The sequence below is a fragment of the Anopheles maculipalpis genome, chromosome 2RL, assembly GCF_943734695.1.
Source record: "Anopheles maculipalpis chromosome 2RL, idAnoMacuDA_375_x, whole genome shotgun sequence".
Taxonomy (NCBI): Eukaryota; Metazoa; Arthropoda; class Insecta; order Diptera; family Culicidae; genus Anopheles; species Anopheles maculipalpis.
The window spans coordinates 11946416-11971592 of NC_064871.1; the positions used below are offsets into that span (position 1 = coordinate 11946416).

The following is a 25177-nucleotide window of genomic DNA, read 5'->3' on the forward strand; positions in this document are numbered from 1 at the left end:
CAAGTGGGTACAAATCAAAAGGATCGTTTCGATCACCAAGGATCATTTTAGGTGCCAACAGTGGTCAAATGGAATTTAGAAGGCTTAAGGAATCAGTTGAAATCAGTTTATTATGAAGCTAGTGAAGTAGTTTGTTATATTCTCATAAATTCTAGATAAATAGTTAAGTTTTTCAAATCCTAAAAACCTAGAGCATAGAATATTGTCCACCCCAAGAAGTCGCTACACGCTGGGCCCACTGTGCCCATCACCGTAACGATGTCGTGTGACACAAAGTTTATCTTTGCCAAGTTTGCATAAAACCCGTGACCGTGTTGGGCAGGGCAGACCTCTCCCATCGATGCAGCAGTGTGTATCGATGCGGATGTGCACTGTTTGCAGCTGTGTTCCAGGACGCACGGTACTATTCGCCAGACATGCCCAAACTAGAACGACATACCGCATTTAATATTGTCGCTTCATTTGGAAGGGGCTCGATGGGGTGCATGTGTAAACGTACCGCAGTTCTGGGTGGAGACATCTATTTACACACGGTGACAAACGGATATTTATCAGCGAGTAACACCATTTGGTGGCGTTCCACTGTACGGGAACTTTGTCCTGGTAGGAATCCTTTTTTTTCTAGCATGTTTGCAGTCATTCGCTCTCTGTGTACATGCACAATCTGGGAGCTTGTTCGAAATTGGTAAAATGCATTGGGAGACATCTTCCTCGCCACACCATCCCTCCTCATTAGAGCGAGGAGACCATCAAAGCGGTTGGGAAAGTTCTTTATTTTCTGGCATGTCGCGTATGTTAGCCTAATTTTCCCGCTGTGACTCGGTGCAGTACGTGCATGGACACGACAAGCCAGAGGATTGTTAAAACCGCGAAAGGTACTGCATCGCGCCACAGATACCACAATATGGCTGGACACTAGAACGTGAAGCCATGGGAACAGTGATAGTGGCGGTTTGTCCGGACAAAGAGGCTCAGCTTTGGAACAGAATTCTACCAACCGGTAGTATGCATCGCAAGTACGCCATTAATGCCATCCACTGTCTCCAAGAGATGTGTAAATATGGAAAATGCACGGCCTAGCTACTGATGTGTGTGTGTGGTTGAAAATCTGCGACACACTTTCCCACCTTTTACAACCATTAGCAGGCTTCGTTTCGGCCCTTCCGTAACCTAAGCGTAGAGCGAAAGTTCTTTCAAACAGTTTGCCACATGCTGAAGGGCTTTCAAGTGCCCCGGCGTTGGTTACGTTTACCTTCGTCATTAGCACAATGCGCAGGGAGGGTCGGGAACCGTTTTAGGTCAACGATGACTCCCCTTCTTTTTTTTTTTTTTCGTTGCACCTGAAAGCATTGGGAGTTGGAAAGATTTACCGGCGCTTTTTTATTCGTTGTTGTAAATATTGACACTCGCGGGAAGAGACTAGCTACGGTAGGGCAGCACGGTGCACGGATGCGAGCATTTGCATCGTAATTGCTTGTTGCAGGAAAGTGCACCCAGGAAGAGCACAAATTAACGAGCACTAATCAGTTAAAGCGTGACCACCACGTGCATCAGCGCCCTAGTGCGAAAGAAAATTGTATGAGCTAGTACTACTGTAGGACACTCAACGAGTCTGCTGCTGGTGGTTGGTGGTCCTGGAAACGGTTTGAGCAATAGCCGCTAACAATGTTGATGATGATGATGATGATGGAGATGGAAAGTGTACACGATGATGGTTTGATGAAACCGATGAAAGAGCTTAAGTAAGGAATGGAGGATAAAAAACAGATTTATGTACACTTTATAATCAGCACGTCTCTTGTAATGAAGTCTACTTTCTGCACTGTTTAGCAAGACAGAAGAATGGCACCCTCCCATTAACCTGTAGCGAAATTGGTCCTTTTTTGCTGCAACACCTTTTGTAAGTAAGTGTCCTGATTTATTTTCAATTTAAAATTAATGCTCTAATGGATCACTTTTAGCTTCAAATTGTTTTGCTTCTGGCCGCACGCTCTGCTATCACGTCACGAAAACCATACGCCCATCAGTGCCCTGCACGATCGGTGACATCTTGGCAACATATCGCTCGAAAACGTCGATATCTAGTGGTCCAACACGCACGTTTGTACGATGCTGACCGAACATTTCGTAACCATTTCCACCCGAACCGATCCATGCAGCTATTGCGATCCGATAGGTCGCCTCAGGATCAAGTGGCTCATAGCGTGGAACACGACAGACCCGGCATCTCACATCCACCTGCTGCACTCGTTGGAACGCCGGTCGCGTAAGGTTGAAGGTAACGTGCAGTCCCGAGAATTGCAGCACATCCGCCGTATTGTACCGACTCGCGCTGTATTCAAGCGCATCGAGCAGATACTGACCGCGCAGCTCGAACGTGTCTACCGTGTTTTCGTACGGGATCGCCGTCACCAGATCTTCGTACGTTAGCGTGCCGGGATTGAGCGATGTCCGCAGCCCACCATCGTTCGTGATACCGATGGCAGCGTAAGTCCACTCGTGCTCTGTGCTACCCCGTCCAACATAGAAATCGACGAAAGCATCCGCAACGAAGCTGCCAAAGTTACACTCACCGGTCCGGCAGGCAGGTTTCGAAAGGAATACCTTCGACATACCGACCGGGCGAACGGCAAGTGTGTCGACCTGCGTTCGCCAAGGTACGAGTTCTCGTTCAATTTGCTCATCCTTCGGGAACTGTCCGTTTAGATACTCGGTGTTACCTTCCCAGCGTACTGCTTCACCGTGCTCGTCGAAGTACACCAGTAGATGACCGATGTACTTGGTGAAGGATCCTGCCTGTACGATCAGCACACGGCGTCCGGAGGGCTGCTCCACAACGAACGGATAGCTACCGGCCGGTACATCCGGCCAATCGGTCACGTTCCCTGTGTGTAGTAGTGTGTGCGAGTGACCACCAACGACAACGTCCACCTCGGGACACTCTTGCGCAATGTGCTGATCAATGGCGAACCCACAGTGCGATAGGACCACGATAATGTCTACCCCGAGCTGTTTCAGTGATTCCGCTTCACGATTGATACACTCCACCTCGTCCAGGAAGTGGACCCCATCCGTCATGCTGAGTGTATCCGTAGCGTGGTGTATAACGCCAATCACTCCAATTTTGCGTCCACCTCGATCAAGCACCACACTCTTCTGGTACTTGCCTTGCAGCGTCGGTTCATCCCGATCGTCAATGTTGGCTACCAGCATTGGGCTTCGGATTGCTTCCAGAAATGGTACCAGCCCATCCACACCGTGGTCAAACTCATGGTTCCCGAGTGTCATTGCGTCCGCGGGCAGCAGGTTTAGGAAGTGTGCGGTCACATTCCACCGTAGCAACGTGTACCAGATCGTACCCTGGAAGCTATCCCCTGCATTCAGATAGATTGGGTTCCGTTCGGCGTACTCCTGCTGCAGAGCTTTCACGCGTGCTACTACTCGTGCGTACCCTCCAATACATCGTTCACCCTCGTCCGGTTTGCAGCGCGTTGAAACCGTGTTTGTCTCTTCGAACCGAGCGTGGAAATCGTTCAAATGGATAATCGTTAGCGGGTAGAGCAAATCGTCGGCTTTTCCATTTTGCCCCGGTTTGCTTATCACAACACCTTGCTCGGAAGTGACCACAACACTGCACACCACCAAGAGCGTTAAGCCAATAAGCGTAGCTCGTCCAACGATCCACATCTTGCCAGAGTTGAGCGGGTACTGGCGGTTCGCTGTAGCAATTGTCGTGCTGATAAGCGGCAATCCAGCTGCATGATAGTTGTGGTGATGGTGTTGTGGTTTTTGGTGGGTGCGATTGAATGAACGATCGAGACAAAGTCGTTGGCGATATTTCGTGGTTCAAGAGTTACCCAATTAATTACGGTAGTCGGTAGGGGAGCTTGGGAGGCGTGATAGCACCCTGACTGACGTTAGTAAATATTGATATCAGACGGCTGATGCTTGTGGGTAATTGATAAGCCGCGTGGATTTGATGCAGATTGATGCATTACAGCTACAGGGCAGAAAGGGTTCGCACGTGAAGATGGATGATGTGAGAATTGAGAAGTAATACCACGCCTTAATACATCACCAAGCATATTATGACGTGTTTTGTCTTTAGCATAATTAAAAGATAAATCAATTTGGAATTTAGATGAGTCAGTAAGTAGGGGACTGCTTTAAATAGTGTCAGTTTGCATCTCCGATGGCAGAACAAAGTGACAACTTGTTAGAACGGAGTTATCGCACACAAAATAACAGCCTCCATAAAGGAAGACCATTAAAGAGTTACACATGGTCCTCCTTGCCTTTGTGAGTGAATCACTTGTTAATAATCTTTCCCGCCTCGCACTGGCAAGTCGTTAAGTGGCCTCAGTAACACGCGACCCGGCGTACCCTTAACAACCACCATCTCCCTCAAACGAATGATCGTCGTGTGTGTGTAAGTAATACGCTTAACCAGGTTATCTGGCAACCCGCTAACAAACACGTTTATATAGTTGGCTTTAGTGTCTTTTTCCTTCAATTTTACTCCGTTTGTCTCGACTATAAGGGGCCTGCGGTGTCTTATCACAAACACTATTCGCGCGCTTCACGCTGGCCAGCTTGTTTGCGTGGAGTCAGTGCGTCTGTGCAGTTGAAGATGAGCAAATCGTTCGTAATGATCACAATCGGTGGATGGTGGACGTATTTTGGCGTACTTTTCGCAGTCACCAGTAGTACCGTGTTGTCTCAACCGTCTGGCTCGGTTGCCGGTGCAGCTGGAGCGGTTATCACGAGACAGCCGGCAGACAGTGCGCTGTTTCCGGTAACACTAATCCATCTGAACGATTTCCACGCTCGGTTCGAAGAGACAAACACGGTTTCCACGCGCTGCAAACCGGACGAGGGTGAACGATGTATTGGAGGGTACGCACGAGTAGTAGCACGCGTGAAAGCTCTGCAGCAGGAGTACGCCGATAGGAACCCAATCTATCTGAATGCAGGGGATAACTTCCAGGGTACACTGTGGTATTCGCTGCTCCGCTGGAATGTGACCGCACACTTTCTTAATCTACTTCCTGCGGATGTAATGACACTCGGGAACCATGAGTTCGAGCATGGAATAGCCGGTTTGGTACCGTTCCTGGATGTGATTGAAAGTCCCATAGTGGTGGCAAACATTGACGATCGGGATGAACCGACGCTGCAAGGCAAGTACACAAAAAGTGTGGTACTTGATCGAGGTGGACGCAAAATCGGTGTAATTGGTGTTATTCATCATCTAACCAACACGATGGGCATGACGGAGCGATTGCGATTTCTGGATGAAGTGGAACAGTTACGGATCGAGATCGATCGCTTGAAGGGTGCAGGTGTCCAACACATTATAGTACTTTCCCATTGTGGGCTAGAGATCGATCGTACTATTGCTCGCGAGCTGCCAGATGTGGATGTGATCGTTGGAGGACATTCGCATACGTTCCTGTACAATGGTAGTACACAAGGGTTCCCTGATACTGCAGAAGACACGTACCCGATTGTGGTAGAACATCCCGGAGGTTGTACGACACTGATTGTACAGGCGGCATCGTATGCGAAGTACGTTGGACGAATTACGGTGTACTTCGATGAGGAAGGTAATGTGCGAGAATGGGAAGGGAATCCCGAGTTTCTGGACAGCACGGTACAGCCAGATGCGGAGGTTTTGGAACAGTTGGTACCGTGGAGGGAACAGGTTAACGTGCAAGCTAACCGTCAGATAGGTTACTCAGCGGTGAGGCTCGATAAATCCGACTGTTCTCGGAGTGAGTGTAACTTTGGCAACTTCCTTACGGATGCGTACATCGACTATTTTGCAACGCAGGCACGGGATGCTCCCAAAGAGGACCAATGGACGGAAGTGGCGATCGCGTTCAATACGGGTGGAGGTATGAGAACGTCCCTGTTTGCTGGAAATCTTACCTACGATGATCTAGTGACGGCCGTACCGTTTGAAGATACAGTTGATAGCTTCGATTTGGAGGGACGGTATCTCCTGGAGGCGTTGGAGCACAGTGCTACCAAGTACGGGTCGTCCGATATGATGCAAATGTCAGGCATGAAGGTGACGTACGATATGCGTCGTCCGATCGGAAGCCGGGTCGTCTCGGTGAGCTTAAGATGTCGCTTTTGCCAGGTCCCAAAGTATGAGCCGCTCGATCCGGAGAAGGTTTATCGGGTAGCAACTGGGGCGTACATACGGAAGGGAGGCAGTGGCTACACGATGATTCCAGAGAAGGCCACAAATTTGTTGACCGGTCCGATAGATATTGTCGTGCTGGAACAGTATGTACGCAAGATGACACCCATCATTAGTGGAACCGAGGGACGTATTACCGTTATCGAGTGAATAAAACGGCAGGAAATTTGATTTTCAATATGAAAGCGCTTTGTTCGTTTAAATTTGATCTTGGCGGTGGTGGGTGAGTGAAGATGACGTGACTTTGTTGACTTTAAATCCAGCTTATAGCGAGTGTGCGCCACGACGTCCGTTATTATCAACAATAGATCCCCCAAAGAAGGAAGTTTTTGGGTTCTACCGTTCCTAGACGACCTTGCCCAAACTCTGTCTTGTGCATAGCTCATCTTCGTTTCCATTCTCAAGAACATGCGTCCCTCAATTATCACGTCACCTTTCACTCAAATTCTTTTCAAAGTCTCATCCAAGGAAGGCCCCACTTCGGTAGCTGTTAATGTGCCGGTGCGATGCGCTCGTGAGATTTGAATCCCCGATGGAGCATGCCGATAACTTCATTGAACAGTGAACAGTGATTTCGTGCTCTTACGGTTCGACGTCATACATCCCTCATGCAGCCTTCACCCAGCCACCCTGTATCCGTCAGTCAAGGTTCGATAGCTTTCGATAAAGTTGTTCTACATCAACATCCCTTGGTGGTGTGGTCGCCTCAAACGCCTGTTTTCTTGGTTGCCAAACATAAACACAAGTTGCAAGTTGTTCACGCCACAAAAGGGAAGCACAATAAAGATGAGCCGGAGACTTTGGCACACAGTTAGAAGGGCAGCAGTTTTGTCTGGGTGGGATGATAAAGTTCCGTTCGTTGTGCATTAAAATTTTCCACTCGTTTGGCTTCCCATTTACGGGTATGGGCGAATCCAAACGACGTCCTGACTTGTCGCATTGACGCCGCCCGCTGGGCTGACTTTTGTTTTAGCTTTCAAATTTGTTTCCAACTTGTTTTGAATGTGGGACTCGCTCCCGGGGACGGTTGGGGCAGCACAAGATATTGCTTCGAAAATGTTTTGGGGCCTCCCCGTGGTTTTTGACGAATAGTCATGTGCAAGATCAAAATTGTGAACATTGAATGGGGGCTCAATTAACAATTGGTGAGGACTTCTTGCTTTTGTGAGCTTCTTCTTGGCTGAACGACCTTGTAGGTCACGCCACGGCAATATAATGGCTTACAAGACTAGCTGACTAGTCAGTACTTAGTACGGGAGAGCGGTCCTGTCAGGATTTGAATCCCTGTTCGGCCGTGTGAAGACAAGCTCCGATGTCACCCCCGTGAGCTAATTTACTTAACAAAAATAAAGTAATTTACTTGATAATTTGTAGCTTCCTTCGACAACTGCCAATAGATTCGTTTGACAACCCTGCATCAGCTTCATTAGCCTCTCACAGGGCTTTCTCTCTCTTTACACCTTCGCTCTCTGTAACTTAAAGGGCTCTCAATTAGACTAAACAGTGCGTCTCGTTCTTTATTCACCAGTACTGTTTACTGTTTACTGTTACTTACGTTCTCGAAGTGACAGGTGACATTTTGAACAGTGATTAGCAAACATTTTTTTACTTACCATTGTTCCGTTCTGGAAATATCACAGAAAGGCATAATTAAGATGAAATCATTACTAAAACAATACCTTTCTGTAAGTAAACATGAGATGTAAACAAAAAAAAAAGTTCTATTCTCTTCAAAACACATGTTTGGCCCATTCCATTTGTGCATTCTATGCAACGAGAAAAATACTTAATTTCTCTATCTCTCTTTATATCCCTCTCTGCTGTGGGCTCTGCTCTCACAGCATAAAATTCCACCCCTAGCGCGAGAGCCCGATTGGATCGCCACGCGGTACATTATAAACAGTTCGTCTACAACCGTCATCGGTGTCGGAGGTTTGAAAATCGTTGGCTGGCTCTTTTCGGGTGTGTGTGTTTTGTGTCTGAAGTTTCGCGCAGGGCCGAATGAAGCGACGACCGCGTTCGTGCGACTCGATTTTCTCCACGCTTTAGTAGAAAGCGAAGTAAGTGTTGTCGGTGGTGTTTGGTGTGCCTTCGGCGCGGAACCAGTTTGGAGGCTGTTTTGTGGTACCAAACAAACCGAATAAATGGGAATGGTTCGGTTAAATGGTGGGATAACGAAAACAAAACAAAAAAAAACACGCTACCCAAAAGTGACCGTGTGTGTGCTGGGCGTGTTTTTGGTAGTGACAGCTTCCAAACCTTACCAGATTCTCTACCCAAACCAATTGATCTGGCATCGACAATCCGGTTAGGGGGATTGTTGTAAAGAAAAAAAAAACAGGCTAGCCGGAAAGGGGCGAACCTCGGGGTTGGAGTGCGCCCGAATTGTGAATGTCAATAAACGCTGACATGCTAACGGGAATATCGGAACAGGATCGGTTGATGGTGGTTATTTTGGGCTTCTAGGTGGGACGGAGGTTCGATGTTAGTTAGTCAGTGTCATATGTGTGAATTGTTTCGAAATTGGGGCTCCCTTTTGCTCCTGACACAGTCACATACATACAAAAACGCCCCCGTTTTGGCGGTTTTTGAGGTTAAAGTAGGCCCGTTACGCACGTGCACGTGTTGGTGAAGAATTTTCGCGCGCGCCAAAACTTTGCACCGCGTGTCGCAAAGCGTGTCACTAACCTAGTACCGCCGGAGCCAAACCGGATATTGAACTTTTCCCCGCTGGTCGTTTATGGGTGCGTGCCCCCTTTTCTCCACCGTTCCGTGCGTTCTTCTTCGTCTCTTTCTCTCTCTCTTTCTCTTCGCGGACGTGTTGGTGAGTGTGTATGTGTGCAGATTTATTTTGTTGGCAAAGTGTCTCCTCGAGTCCGACCTTCTAGCGTTGCTGTTGGCAAAGGGATTTGGTTCGAAATTAGTTTCTCTGTAAACGAACGCTGCCACGAACGTTTTGATGCAAATTAGTTTCGAACCCAAGCTTCCCAACCCAACCGCTTTGCTTGCCAGTGGCGAGCAACGGAGGTAGAAACGAACGACTTAGCGAGCACCCAGAGTGGGGTGCTTTGGGGGGCAGCATTCCGAAGAGTGCAGAAAATGCAGTGATTTACGTGTTCGGAGCGTATCCGGCCGTATGGCCCATGCAGTGTGTGTGTGTATCGATACCGATTTCCATAAGAAAGTCAACGATACGTTGTAGAGATAGAGCATCAGCAAAGGAGCACAATAACAACATAAGAAAAACACTAAACCAACAACTACTAAAGCAGAAAATCGGACGAAGCAAAGATACGGATAAGACACAGTTGCCAAGAGGCGCAACAAAAAAGAAGCGAAACACCGTTCGTTTTTCTTACGGCCTGCAAAACAAACGTCTTTGCTTCTTCCTCTGCCAAGAGGTGGCGTGTGTGTGTGTCCGTGCTCCGTTAGAAGGGAATCTTGTGCGAAGATTGTCCCACCGACCGTACCGAGGGGTTCCGTTATTCAAGAACACACAGCTTCAGTAACAGAAAACCCGGAAGTCCCGCAAAATTTCTCACTACGCAACGGTTCATCCAAGGCGAGCACACCAGGGCAGCCTCTAGATCTAGATCACGCGGTAAGTACTGCAATCGTGTTACGCGTAACGAGCTAAGATACAGAAAAAAAAAACGGTTGAGGAACTAGATAAAGTAGAGAACGAGCTGTTCGACACCTTCTTGGAGGAAAAAATTGGCGAAAGTTTTGCAAGCGTCGATGTAAAAAGTTTGAGAAAATTCCTAACTTTATGCTGCTAACCAAGTGTTGCGGATAACTCATAGGGTAAGGTATTTAAAATTCTTAACGGTAAAAATTACGGGCGGTCCTGTGGTAGAGGCGACAGAGGTGTTAGACTTGGTATAGCAGGACTAGAGTTCAAACCCCATTCGGACTCGCTTAGGCCTAATATATCCAGGCACTGCACCATAAGACAGCTCCTATCAGTATCCTAGCTATACATAAAAAGTAAAAGAACAGGTTGTTGCATCTTTTTGCAGAAGGATGATTTATTTAAAATTTTAATAACCTTCTCGTTAGACAAGATGGCACGAACATGTCGTTAACTTTATCATGAACGACCGGGTTGGATTAACGCACCCTCCCTCTCGCTCGCTAGAAGTTAGAAATGAGTACAAATTATAGCAACAAAAGTTGACTTCTTCACACCACCAGAGGACATTTGATCGTTTTGTGTCACCGAGGACCACCTACGAAGAACATGGGAAGAACCCCGCACAAACCACCATCTTGGGATGGAGAAGAAGGACTAAAATTACACTCGATGGTTTGGTGTAAAGTTAAAACCACAAACTCTCGGTGGGATAGTCTATGCCTCCGCATCGGTACCACCCTCCATGGTGCTGCACATCCGTGCACATGTGTATCCTCTTTGGTCAGAGATGGGAAAAAGTTTTTCCATCCCTTAATCGAACCAAGCGCTGGGTCTCTGAGTGTAAAGAGGTTGTCGGAAAAGATACAATTTCAAAACCTCATAAATAGTCGGGAGTAATCGTAGTGCTAGTAGCGCTAGTGGAGATCGAGTTAACCAGGATTGAGTAGAAGGGTACAACAACAAAAGTGACTCCGACAAAAAAAAATGCTTCCGCTCTTTCTCGATCAATTTGTTGGGAAAAAACTTTTTTCATAACAATGCGATAAGGGTGTTTTTGTTGTTGTTGTTTGAAGATTAATTTGAAAGTTTTACACTACAAAACAGTACCTTAAATTATGGCGCGACCCACTGTCGTCCTATCTGTGCTACCGGTATTCGTTTCGCCGACAGCATTGAGTAGAAAGTAGCTGGTTCGGGAATGGAATATTAAAATTAATTTACGAGATGTTTGTTGAAGAAATTTAAACCATTTTCTTTCTCTACCTCTTTCGCCGACATTATGGTTTATGGAAGATCTTTTTTTTTCGCCACAACAATGGTAAGCGCAATCCCGTACGTCAATAAATCACTTTCCCAAAACCGTCGAAATGGCGCATCTTGCTTTTGTGATGCTCTTGCCCTGTTGCGCTTTATTCTGCTTCCGGCGGCTAATCGTGCAATGATCACGAGTTCGCGATGGTCCGCCTGGAAAGTATCACTCGATCGTCGGCAAGTGAAAGTGACAAGTTTTCGCAACACACGCATGAGCGATCGCAATCGATCGGCGGAAGTTGGGTGCGAAATTAGCGTGCGAGAAAGGAGGGAAAGAATTGGGGAGAAATTTAAAGTAAACCTGTCGAGAGCGTAGATAGCCCACTTAGTCTGGTCTGCAAGTGGTATAGTGTCAAGTTAACGTAGAGCGGCGTTTTACCCGCAAAACTCGTCCCGATCAAAGCATCAAAAAGCCCGGTATGACCTTCCCCCGAGGTATCCATTCATCCATCGGCTATTGGTCGGTTGTTGGTCAATCGTTTAAATTTGAAACCGCGAAATTCAAACACATCCAATCGAAGGCTAACGAAACGTGAGTGGAAAATGGCTGCCGCACAACCCTGAACCGCATGTGACATGCTATTGGAATGTTGGTTCTTCTTAGTGCGAACCTCCGGCTCGTGCTCTGAAGTTAGTCTGTCCCGAAGCGACTGGGCCAACGAACGGCCGTGTGCCCCGATACCGGAAATTCCACGTTCACGTGGCAAAGCGTCTCGGTGTGGAGCGAGGACTTACTTAACCAACTTTGGAGCTACTGTATCCCGAAGCGTGAATGTTCTCTTGGCAGGCTGAAGGTCTGAGACAAGAACGATGTCAGATATTACATCAATTATCGGTACAGAATGCATCGATCGAGTGTCCTTAGGTCCTTAGCTACCTAATTGTTCGATTCGGAGCACAAGGTCCAGTACTCTTTTGAGTTCTATTAGTTTTCAGAAAACGACGATCGTACGATCGAATGTGGAACGTTTAGTGAAAAACTAATTTTATTTAGCTACACAACCACGACGGGTCCCTTGATTAATCACCACCTTTTTGTGGGTACGCTTTGTTCCTTTTGATGTCTCGCTGGAGGTCAAAAACAAGTGGACACATTATACCTTCGAGCGTGCGGGTTTCTGTTGGACGCAAATGGTACGACTTAATTAAACTCGTAAAAGATGTAGATGTCGTCCGGTGTGTCATTGGAATAGCCTGGGGATATGATCGATCGGAAAAAAACGTATACACACGCCGTGTTGGAGCTACCGAGGAGTTTGAACACTTTTTAACAAAATTGAAAGGGTTATATCATAAAATGAAAATTTACTAGTTGATCCTGAAATCACAGTGAATAATTGGGCCATATTTACAACCTCCATAATGCTCTTAACCCATATGTTTGCCTTCATATTGTGGTACAGCCACGCCAAGCCACAAACCGTTTATAAATCAAGCTTTAGGCCACTTTAATCTGACTTATTTAAAGCTTCATAACCATACCGATAGGCAATCAATTTCCTGCAACCATTTTGGACATTTGCCCTACTTCTCTTCCGTACCTTGTCCTTAAAAAAAAAACAAGCTTAAATGTCGTAAATTATGTGACGCATCGTTGATACGGCTGGCACGGTGGAATTAATTGAATAAATTAAATTAAAATAAATCGCTTCCCGGGGGAGAAAACTAGTGGAACGGATTTTAAAACCAGACAGATATTTCGGAACCCATTGACATCCATCTGTCAGCAGTCACTGTGCTCTGTACGGGTGCATTTCAATGTTGTTGCTTCTCATCCCTTCGAAAAAGCATGCCAACAGCTAACGTTAGAGAATCACACACCCATAACCGAAGCGAAAACTCCCGATGGCATTGGCAGTCATCGCCAGCGGCTCATTATTTATCAATTAATCATACGACTGGTCGATTTCGGGCAGCCGAAAGCACTTACTGCCGCTTAATTAATCACACAGCTTTCAGCTACAGTACGGAAGCAAAGATTGGACCTTCTGTTTGAGGGTCCCACTATCGGTATCGCTCACACCCAATAAAGCTGGGCGAAAAAAAAAGCGAACCAAACCAGCAGCAGATGATGTGTCTTGTAAGAGGAAAATGAGACAGTAGCAAGACAAAATGAAGGGAAGGCATACCGGGTTTGATTTACTTGCTCATGAATTTTAACGAACGGTTTTCCCTCCCGAAAAAGTTCATTTGATTGGCCATCCTGCCACCTAACTATGCCACTACCACTTGGGAACCGTTTGTCATTTCGCGCATTAGAAATCGATTGGCTTTCCCTTTTCCGTGAGCTCCGCTCTCGGGTGAAGCATCTCCGCCAAAGGGATGGGGAAATCCTCACCGATAATCAAAACCCTCGGCCTCCACGGGCCTGACAACAGTGGTGAGTGTTCTCGGGTAGACGTTGGCAGCAAAACGGAGGATCTCTTCTACCTACGAACAAACAAACTGCTAACATCGAAAGCAAATTGCTTCCTATCTCGAAGCGTCTCGGTAAGTTGCAGGAGGTTAGGTCCTTTATTTCCTCACACTCGTAGTTGACCTTTTTTTTTTGTTGTTGGTTGCCATTCTGAAACTCTGAGAATACCGATTGAGGCACCAATCCAAAGGGACTGAGCTGTCGGGGTAGTAGGAATATAATTCGGTACACTTCACTAGCGACGACAACCGGGGCAGATAAACGAAACGAGCGTTACGTGCAATGGCAGCGGAAGGTGCCATTAGGATAAACATACACAAGCTATTTCTGTGAAAGGAGTGATATCGAAGTCCATTCAAAACGGGTGGGTGGCTCGGTTGAAAGGGTCGCCCTCTAGGATAGCGTTCCGTTATCCTTTTGCTTGCTGCATAACATGGCCACATAGCAGCAAACAGGGATTACTTCCCTCTTTGTTGACCGAACCCGAACACCGGAGACTGCGGAGATCATGGGTGGGATCGCTGGCTGGAGATGGGAGCTGCAAGTAATCCAAGCGGTTGGCTTTTAGTGTTCCAGCACGATGTACGATGAGATGTTGCTGGGCACGTCCACCCATATATATAGAAATACACACACATACATATACATGGAACAATTGGAATTGGAGAAGCGATAGAGATAAGACATCATCGGGGCTGTGTGTTTCACAGATAAGTTCCAGCGTACTGCCGCTCCTAGTCCCTAGCATCTGAGTGGTCCACCCAGCCAACAGAGCTGATGAAATGTGTGCCTCATTGACCAATATTTTGGCTGACTTGAACGATGCCTGTCCCCTGGATAGGCAAATGTGCTTCCAGTGCTCTCAGGAGTACTTCACATTGTAGTGTCCCTAACGGGGACATCCGCAACTAAAAATCGATACGATAAAAGTGCATCGAAATGAGTGTGAAAAAGCAATTCGAAAGGGTGCAATTTATGTGATCATGCTAGGGGTTTTAGTACCGTACTTCGATTATTAGATCCAATGTTTTTGTTTTGGAAGTTGAACGCTCCACCAACGCTAGAATCGGGAGGGGTAAGTTTGCTCGACAAAACGAGTTTTCCATCCATACCACACTTTAACCGGACCTGTCGCCTTGGTAGCTGCACGCTGACCGGTGAACAGGTAAAAAGCGACAGCCTTGCCAAGTGGAGTCTTCGTGTCCCTAGGTGGGGAACGGTCGTAGCAGTGGCAACTGCAAAACCCTCCAACGATGTTTAGAGCGGTCGTTGCAGCTGGATTATATGTGGTCGATTTTAAGGTGGTTTTTGTTGCTGCTGCTGCTGCTGCTGTTGTTTGGGTCGTTTATTAATGGAATAACTAAGGCTCTGCAAGGTCGATTGGTTTAGTAGCGGTGGTACACTGGTTGGTGGATATGTGATCGTCGTACAAGCGAGTACGATCGATGAAAGAGAGCGAGCGTGGAGGGGTGGATGTCGTGATTCGCGAAAGCAACACCACTTCAGAATCGTTTCCTAGGCTTTCGCATACCATAGTGTCTTTTTTTTGTGTGTGTTGGATAGCGTGAAGGAGCTACCGTGACAGTTTGGCGAGGTCCAGTTTCACCTCAGCACGGCGAGGGTCTTGGGTTTGCGCTTGCGGATCCAATTGTGTAATTGCTTGATGTACCGTACCCGGCGCGAGTACCATGCTCGAGAATGGTTTGTGTACAGAGGACTCGAGTGGAGAACCTTGGCGACAGTTCCAGCTGCGAAGCGTTCACGCACGCACACCGTACACATCTGACGACATCTGTTGTCAATGTTGTTTCTAGAGTTTTGTTTACTTAGTGTCGTGACGGTGAGGTTAAGATGCATGCTGACCCCGTCTGATGTGTGCTAAAAGTCACCATGAAATAGCAAGCGCACTGTCACAGTTTATGAGTTTTGTATCAACGGATGTAAACGGCAGTGTAATGATGGCGGCAGGAACACGCATTAGTAAACACGGGTGCCATGTGTCAAATTGTTCCAGTTTTTCCTAACCAATTATCGTTACCCTGTGTACAAGCTGTGCAACCTTAAATTGCACTTATTCTGTACTTCGCGTACTTAGAATGAGCATTTTATTACACTTGTTTTTCTCTTCTATGTTCGCTTAATGATAATTCTTCCCTCACTTATCGCGGCCTACATGGTTCGAGTCAAAAGAATGTACGTGTTTGACGACTTTCTGCACCTTTTGGGTGTAAAAAAGGGAAACCCATACAGGGACGCGACCCTCATCTCACCGGGAAGGACACATTCAGCCGGCACCGTGGTAAACGTTGATGCGGCACGGTGTTGCACGCACATTAGGCGATTTCTTCTTGTAGGTCAGCTCCACAAATTGCTATACTCCCTTAGTAGCTTTACGATGACTTCGGGCAGACACCGTTGGAGGGATTTGATTGAAAGTCGACAACAACAGCAACAAAAACCCTCAAAACTCCGATCTAATTAACGTGTTAAGCTGGGGGTTGTTCTCCTTTTTTGTATGTGTGTGTGTGTGAATATGTGTGAAACGATTTGTCATAAGCGCGCGGTCAATGCGGTTCGCAGTTGATGAGCGTTTAAGTAGTTGGATTTTCGGCAAGGTGGAGCTTTTGAATCGTGCGTTAATTTAACAAAAAAAAAAAGAAGACCGGCATTGAGCCGATTTTGTTGTTCACTGGACCATTCCACAGGAAAGCACTTGAAGGTTGATTTTTAATTTTACACCATAAGATTCCAGGTTTACTACATCCGGGGATAATCCTTTCGAATAACGATTATTTGCACATTATCCACATTAAACGGTTCGTCGCAGACTTTTACACACAGACAATATACACATCGCATGACCGGAGTGTAAATCAAGTTCCCGTCTCAAAGGCTCTAATCAACCCGCTAAACCGCGTTTATCAGCGAGCCTTGCAGCAAAGCAAATCCAATTTTAGCAACCCAAAACCCGACTTTTACCCTTAATCCATCCGATTATCTTTGGCCGTTTTTGTTTTTCTTTGAGGGTTGTTGTTTTTTTTTTATTTTGTAGTCAGTTTTTTCCCCGCTTTTTTGTGTTAATATTTTATCGTCGTCTACCACAGAAAAGTGGCATTTTTGGCCCCGGCGAAAGGCAAGATGATCAGTGCTGATCCTGGTCCGGTTTTATTTTCCGCGAATTTTAGCCGTACCAGCACCGTAAATTCGGAGGTCCTCGGAGTTGCAGCAGAAGCCAATGTAATAAATTAGCTCTAATCCACTTCCGAAAGGGGAATCCGGTGAGAGCAAGAGAAAGGTTGCTGATGATGATGATGATGATGGCATCCAGGAACGTGCTGTCGCACAGTTGAACGAAATTTTGCTGCACATTGCTGCTTCGGTTTTGGTATTTATCATCTCACACCATACTGAATAAGTCGAAACCCAATGGATGCTATACTCGCGGTGGCCATTATCGGCCCAGCGCCCAGTTTCTTTGGTGGGGTTTTTTTGGAAAATGTTTGCAGCCGAATGGAGATTATCAATAAGGCGTTTGTTTGAGGGAACGATTTGCTGGGGTCCAATAAAAAAGGGTCATAAAAATGGAACACAGGGTAGCGATATTTCGGGCAGAATGGGTGGAAAAAATGATTAAATACTCCACAGTTTTCGTGCTGCATTTTTCGCACTGTTTTGATTAATGTTTTAAATTGGTTTTTATTTTTGTATTTAGTTTTTTGTCTTTCATGCAAAATTTTATATTTTTTTTGTCTTCGTTGCGTTTGTTTGCGATTTATTGCTGGTCTTTTTTCCTATATCAACTCTGGTGATTCATTTTTGGTTATTTTTTTAAACATATAACAAATTCAATAAATTACTCTTAGTTTATTATTTATAATATATTTTACATTTTTATTTACTTATTATGAGTTTGTTGACCACGTAATTTTCTCTGTTTTTAGCAAGCAATCGTAACAATTATTTACATTTTAATATTGTCCATTAAACTATGTAGCCAGATAGAATTTCCCTCCGCAAAAAATACCTTTTTTTCTACAAGCTTTTGACTGCAGTCGAATAGCGAACGCTTACTCTACTGTGCCCGATGCTGCTTTCGCTACGCCGCATATAAATATTTCTACACTTATTTATTTCTCACTCCCCATGTGTGGCCCCCCCTTTTTTTTATTTCTTCACCAAACCATCCCTGCCCGCTTATAGCCAGTTCGGGATGGTTATATTTCGGAGGTGTTTCATCGGGTGTTGCGGTTGCATAATTTATGATCCTCATGAGCGTGATTATTTGTGCACCCTGTGTGCTGCTGTTTCACGAGAAAGTGGTGTGCTGGAAGCGGCAGAAACGGTGGACTGGATAAATAGATGTTATTCTTCTATATATGCCTTTTTCTCTGTTCCCTCTTTTGTACATGAGAAAAAGGGAATGGCAATAAAAAACACCTTTGCCATTGAGCTTCCAGAAAGAGAAGCGAAAGCAGACATAAAAACCGACCCTTTTTGCGAACGCGCTGGATGACTAGACGTAAAGGATGCGAAAAAAAAATGTAATGTATCCAAACACCACCACAGGAGAACGCCCGATTTCAATACATGGGGTAGGACGAGCCCCCTCCAAAAAAAAAAAAAAAAAAGGAAAAGAAAATGACAGCATCGGTGGATAGGAAATCCAATTTTCATCACACTTCGGTACGGTTCCATCGTTCGGAACACGGGGACACCATCCGTTTTGCAACATTTGCTCATAATTCGTGCCGAGCGCAGTGTGAGGACCATCGTCTGGGAAAAAGCGTGGCAAGAGGGCACACGGAGCAGAGCAGCATAACCGTGGATCAAAGCAGAAAACATTGCCGGGGGGATATGTTTGATCCTGCTGGGAAAACTGGTCGTTCCCGTTGTCGGCTATCCACTGGGTGGATATAAAATGCACGAGTTGATGGGTTTGGTACGTGTAGCACTCGTCTAGCCGGATGACTGTAAAGCTCACCATTTCATGGAAGCGGGAAGTTCTACTGACGGAGTGTGGATCCAAATTTGGTGCCTTCACCGCGTGAAAAACGCACCCGGAGGCGCGAGCACCCAAGGTCGTCTACAAACATTCCCAGGCAGTATGAGGCAGCATTTAGGAATGCAACGACCGCATGCCACAAGCGTTTACAGGACGGGGCGAGTAGAATTTGACTACGTACTGGTTCGGCTGGATGTAGAATGCGTACGTTGTGCGATGTTTCATCTGGCGGTTTTAAATGGAACACGCCACACGTGTAGTGTTCTGTGGGGTTTATGGGCTTAGAATTTTGGGCTTCTGTTTAGAAACTTTAATCAAATATTGGGTCGTTTAATTACTGCACTTGTGCTTATCGCGGCGCAGTAGTACATTTGTAGCAGATTTTTTTGTTGCTATCAGTGAAGCGATTCTGCTTGTTTGATTACATATTTAATTAGATGTTTTCCAGTCAAGTTGCTGGCATCATGAAAAACTCGTCAACTTACTTCCATTTTTCGTCTTTTAGGTTAGTTAACTACACGTTGGTAAAATCATCGTACAGCTCATACATAAGAAAATACGATTCCACACATAAGAGGCCAAAAACACCTCTGAGCATTTTATTCTCAATCTTGAATGCGAGGATTCTTGAACAGAACCTTTGTATCATAGACGTATGTGAGAATGGGGATCATAAACAAGCTTTACAGCTCCAGTTCAATGCAAGATTCAAGCAATTTGTGAGGAGAAGAAGAGCACCTGATTTTGGTTATCACCTCATTAAACTTCAACCCAAGGATTCGTTCTGCCTGCTCGTTCCTTTTGTAACGACTTCTACTACATGGGAGAACCTCAAACCAATGATGTCTACGTCATCAGCATAAGTCAGAATTTCGAATGAATTGTCTGAGACGGCAGGGAGGGCTTTTTCAAAGTCCAGACAAAAATGATCATATGAGAATGTCAAAGCGTGTGCATGCTTGCTGAGAGAGCAGGGAGTAGTCGCCCTTACAAGAGGACCTACACACGAGGGTCCTTACACGTGGTCTCAAGTGTGGCCGGCCATCTTTAATGGCGTTATTAGATTTATTGATGCCACGTAGACGGATGATCAGTCTTCACTATGTGAGAACGGTTTGGGACGAGATTTGATACTCGTTCCTGTTGTGTGAAGCTGTCTTGTACGAGGCCTTAAATTTAAATTCCCTTACACAAGCTCAACGTCAACGGGGCCCTATGACTCCGAAAATTCCGCTTCCAACACACGCTTCTCTTTCTGTTGCGCCTGGTTAAGTTCTGTTCAAAATTAAAACACTAAATAGAAGTTCATCATAAAAAATGCACTTTTTTTTTTGCTCGAAGCAATCTACCAGCAAGAAAACACAGACAAAAAATAACACTGTGTGCCTCCTAAAAGCTTTTCAGTTGATTGTGTGATGTGCAAATTCATTACAGTGCGGCGGAAATTATGCAGACACAGCATGCAACTAGCTGCATCTGTCGTTCAACCGCAATCCGGTGGCTTCCTTCAAGCGCGTATAGGACACGAAACCAACAACAAAATCCTCTCCCAAAACCCACACGCTAACATGAATCATAAACGAATAAAAAAAAATGTGGGAATACTAATAACGAAGCATATAAAAAGGTCACTGAGAGAAAGGTGTGAGCGTTTCGGCGACTGGCGTCGGGCGCAACTGACATAAACGGCAAACTTTTGACAGCGAGATGTGTACATCAGTATCTGGGCAGGGTGTGTGCTAGTGTGACGCACAAGAAACCCAGGAGTGGAAAGCGTCAGCGACTCGGATGTGAATCCTTTGGCAAGTTGAATCCTTGCCGCTCGTAGTGCCGTCAAGCCCTGTCAGGCTCGTTAGCAGGAAGGAAGGCAGGACGAGCTTAAAAGAGTTTAACTGGTGGGAAAGTATCGTGTGAAGTTGGTATAAATTATTTATGAATAATTTCGAATCTCCGTCACACCGTTCGTTGCGGTTCCAACCGATTCCCTTTCGCCCCCCGCATGGTGACAGTCTGGCGGTTGTACTTTGCTTTCTTCACTGCTTTTAACTCCGCCAACTGGAGCAAATAGACAGTTCCATCGTACGACAAAAAAATAGCAGCGAAACGCTAACCGAAAGCTCACTTCTACCACTGTCAGGGATGCCACTCGTACACGCGTTGCGGGACAGCTGCCTTCGCTTGACACCGGATGAATGTTCTGGTTCTGCTAACGGTCGGCTACGAAACAAGCGTTTCGACGCTAAGCCAAAATTTCCTCAATTCCTATGGTGGGATGTTTCGTGTGCAAGACGCTGTCACGAAATCATCGTAAGCTAGACGGCAACTTTAGTAGCCCAGCACGGGCACGTACTGGATAAGAGAAAACAAAACGACAAGCTAAAAACATACCAAAAAATTGGTCCATACAACGAACATCCTTCTCGGTGCTTTATAACTGGCAGAACACAAGCATCGCCCCCTAGTGTATCACCATCATGTGCAGCGTTACATTTTTGGTTGCATCCAAAAAGGATTGCTAATAAAGTAGCATACTGGGTAAGTCGAAAGGGTCCCTTATAAAGGACATAAAACCGATTACGTTTGGGCGCCGGTAGTAGCCGGTGTAGCGTTGGCTTATAGAGTAGCAAATTCGCATAAGAAAAACAACTGGTTAAAAGCTAAAGTTTGAAAAGAAAAGCTTTCTCTCTCTCTCTCTCGCTCTCTCTTGCTCGTTTTTTTGTCTTTCATTACTTTTCAATCTCTGCCATAGTGTTTGTCAAAGTTTAAATCGACTTTCAAAAGTTATTTTTTTTATTATTTTTCGTTCACTCTCGCTCCCTGTAGGAAACGCTGAGGAAATGAAGTCGAAACAAAAAGCATAAGCACCACCACACTGAACTACTAAAAGATGGCTACAATGAGCTAATGAGCTTTTGCGACTAGCTTGCACCAAGCACAGGAATGACCAAGCAAACTAAGGTCTTCCCACAAAAACAGTATCCTTCCTTTGACAGTTAATTTGTAGCTTTCAGCAAATTTGCCATCAGATATTTGTACACCGAGTGCGTTGGACACAAGAAGTAATCAACAATGGTTTGCTTCCTTTCCTTTCTGGCGCCGAGAACCACGCCACGCCATTACACGTTACACTAAATCAAATTTTTACTAAGCTGCTGAGGGATAATAAATGCAGCAAGGTAAAAGCAAAATTCCAGAAAGCATCCTAATGAGTAAATAACTGGCGGTAAAAGTGAAATTACACTGCAGAGGGAACAATATATTTTGTTCGAACAAAGAGTTAATGCGAGAGAAAGAGACAAAAAGAGTTGGGAATTAAACGAAACAATAAAAACGTCAAGTTTACTATTTGCCGCCATTGCAACACCGGGAGGGGATTGCATCCTGCTGAGTGAGTTGCTTAAGTACCCTGGAATGAGCGAGGTACGGGTTTAGTGGATTTAGTAGGCCAGGTTCACCATTTCGAAACGGTGGGGTAGATGGCGAAAGATTTACTGTTTTTTGTTGTTGTTGTTTTGCTAGCTGTTTTATTCGAGACAAAGGAGATACTTGGATAATTCTTCCAAGGGTAAGGAAACGTTGAGTAAAAGATCACTTCAAAGAGCTACAAAGCGTCTTTAATTTTTTCAAGAGTGTTCTGTAATTGTCGGATTGAATGCATCCTTAAGAATTGCAAGTATGAAGCTGGGTTCTTTTCGTTGGCTTGTATAAATTGAAATAGAGATATTGAGAGCTTAGAATATGCCATCTAATTATTGTTTTGTGATGCCAATTTGAGATCAATGTTGGTTGAAGGATGCGGATTTTCCTTCTCCACACGCTCTGCTCGCACACAACGCACCGGCGAGAGTTTTGGCGTCCTCTGTTAGCCTGTTAGCCTCATAGTCCTGGACTCGTACTCATATAGAACTATCGGACGAGCCAGTGCACGATATATTTTCTGAGAACCGAAATCTAAGGAGGGTTTCTTAACCTTTGTTTGCATGAAATTTCTATGATAACCAATAAAAATTGGGCATTTATTTTAGGATTAATTACTGTCTTATATGAGGGCGGCCCGGTGGTACAGGCGACAGCGGCGCCGGTCTTCAAACGGCGGGACCGGTGTTCAAATCCCATCCGGACTGCCGTAGTGAGGACTGATTAACCAACTACGTGGTATTATCGGCAGTCTAGAAAGCTATTTCGTCGATGGCCGGCATGACCTTAGAGGTCGTTAACCCAATAAGAAGAAGACTGTCATATATCTTTCTTTTTCTTCTGGTGGTACAATCCCGGGAGATCTAGGCCTGTCTTTGTTGGGTTTTCTTGACTTCTCTTTACCCTTAGTTAGATGGCCAGTCCGATGATCTTGATGGGATTCGAAACCAAGTTCTGTCGTGTAAAAGCATTGTACATACATTAACTGTTAATTATTAAAACTTCAGAGGATTCTTCTAAGAGATGGCACTCAGCAAATAAGGAGAAAGACATTCCACGTATAGCTAACATCCTTGTAAGACGGCTGTGAAGTGTTAATGTGGTTGTTCGGATCAGACTTGTTTACGAGAAGAACTGGCGCCTCCATCATTACGGCACGAAACCTTCTGCACTAACTAAGGTGATTTGGGTAAATTAAGTCAAGGAAGCGAATATCATGCTCTTAAAACACCTTTTGTTGATAACACTGATCGACTGCAGTATGTCTCTCCTTCATGTACAATATGTCGAAATAATAAAACAAAACAAAACAAAATATTGAAATGATCACTCATGTGTGTGTAAATCGTCCCCGGTAGAGTTGGGGGTTTACGCCATTTTTCATCATTCATGCTTCACCATAAGACGATCATTTATTTTCTCTTATCGCTAACGCTACTGTATTTGATCACCGGGAAGGAAAAATGCTGTGCTTACTAATTTTAAAATATTACAACGAAAGCAAACCCGGTTAGCGCGAGTAAGCCGTTGCAGTAAATCTCGGATGTTGCTTGTGTGTGTGTGTAGATGTATAAATATTTGCTTTACGAAAGGGACAAAATAAAGTCCAAAAAAAAAGGAGCCCACACTTACCCTTCGGGATCCTTATCATCATCCTTCCTTCCATGTGTGAACAGTTACTAACGGGTTTCCCTTTTTTCCTGGATTCTTGGAACTGAAAACAAAAAGAAAAAAAAACTTGGTCTCACGCACACATCCTTAAACGGAAAAACTCTTTCGGTGTTGGCAGTTTGAAAATTGTCCATTAATTTAATGACACTCCCAGAACGCCATCGTGCGAGAATCTAATCTCTGCAAAAAAAAAGGGTTAAGCCTGTTTTTTCGGGCGGGTGTATGGCAGTGCTGAAATAACAACGTGGGCCACATCATGCCACCAAGCGCAACCTTTCAACCCCACGTGCCCAAAAATTGGTTTGCTCCCGGAAAACCGCCACAATTAATAATTTGCACATTTTTAGGCTAACATTCACACATTCAAGTGCGCAATCGTCTGTGCGTGTTTGTGTTCTAAAAAAAAAAAAACGGTACAAGATTTTGTAACGAGAAAAACAAACAACACGTTGAATGCTTTGGAGCATTGGCACGAAAAAAAAAATGGAAGGAAACCCGATGATTCCGAACCTAAACACTCTTCTATTTCCACTTTCATGTGAGTCAGTGGTTCGCGTTTCGTACCAAAAAAAAAAAAAAGGGAAAACCATCATACTCCTCCGGCAGCTTAAGACCTGCTTGAAAAAAGGACGTGGCTTCAGCGATAGGAGGAATGCCGAAACGAAAAGCACACGTCAAACCGAATATAGATAAATAAAACGTAAAATAAAATAAACAAATGAACACTTGCAGCCAAAACGCCATACAGGGGGGAGCGGATGAAGCGCTGGGTTGTGGTTTTGTGATGATAAAGTACTTGGGAAATAAAATAAAGCACCTTCCCTTTAGTGCCAACCCCGCTCGGTGCATACCACCGCCATACATACACACACACACACACACACGAGGGAGCTTTTCATCGAACGGAGGGTGTATGTGTGTGTTCTGCGGGCTGAGCGAGAAAAAGAAAAACACTGATTTTGAGGAAAAAAGCTACCCTTGCTCCTCATCAAGCCTCCTGGGGCTGTGAAGAGACAGAGAGAGGGAGAGGAGTAAAAGTTCCCCCTAAAAAAGTTGTTTTTCCACATTTTTTTTGTGTGTATGATGTGAATTATGCTCCCGATCCAATGTGCTCGTTGTGCACTTGGCGCGTACCGTTTATTGTTCGTTGAACGTGAAAAACCATGAATTGAATATCCAGGATATTGTGGAGAAGGTTTTCGTTTCCCCCATTTTTCTGACTCTTTACGGACAGAATTTTCAGCAAGTGTGTGTGTGTGTGCTTATGTTTTTTTTCGCTCTCCGTATCGCGCACCGGTTAAAAGTGAGTTTTGTTCATCGCACTTCCAACGCGGTTCGGTAAATTGTTGTTTCGTCGTTTCGTGTGGTTCGGTTTTCCCTCGAGTGCTAGAACAAACAAAAAATGGTAGGAGAGTCGAGAGTCGAGTGGGTGGTCTGTGAATAAAAATTTATGACTTATTTATTTATGTGATATGCACGCAAAGGTGAAAATACTTTCACACTCACCGAAAAAGACAG

At 45.2% G+C, this 25177-nt stretch overlaps 3 protein-coding genes and 1 long non-coding RNA gene across 4 annotated transcripts in view; 2 read left to right on the forward strand and 2 right to left on the reverse strand.

Annotated features, from left to right (window-relative positions):
• Window positions 1-25177, forward strand: part of LOC126560096 (uncharacterized) — a 428080-nt gene that overhangs the window by 142913 nt on the left and 259990 nt on the right. The gene's annotated exons all lie outside the window — the stretch shown is intronic.
• The window catches only part of LOC126559891 (uncharacterized), a 224337-nt gene that overhangs the window by 62546 nt on the left and 136614 nt on the right, over window positions 1-25177 (reverse strand). The window lies entirely within an intron of this gene.
• On the reverse strand, window positions 1999-3687 carry LOC126557595 (apyrase-like). Its single transcript, XM_050213416.1, has one exon. It carries the CDS (start codon window positions 3685-3687, stop codon window positions 1999-2001), a length of 1689 nt encoding a protein of 562 aa, XP_050069373.1.
• Window positions 11028-25177, forward strand: part of LOC126557130 (V-type proton ATPase 116 kDa subunit a 1-like) — a 145415-nt gene continuing 131265 nt past the window's right edge. The window contains exon 1 of the mRNA XM_050212800.1: window positions 11028-11032. The gene's annotated coding sequence lies outside the window, so the exon portion shown is untranslated. The remainder of the gene's footprint in view (window positions 11033-25177) is intronic.

Excerpts from the sequence above, each read along its gene's own strand:
- LOC126557595 (XM_050213416.1), bottom strand. The coding sequence starts at position 3,687 with ATGTGGATCGTTGGACGAGCTACGCTTATTGGCTTAACGCTCTTGGTG.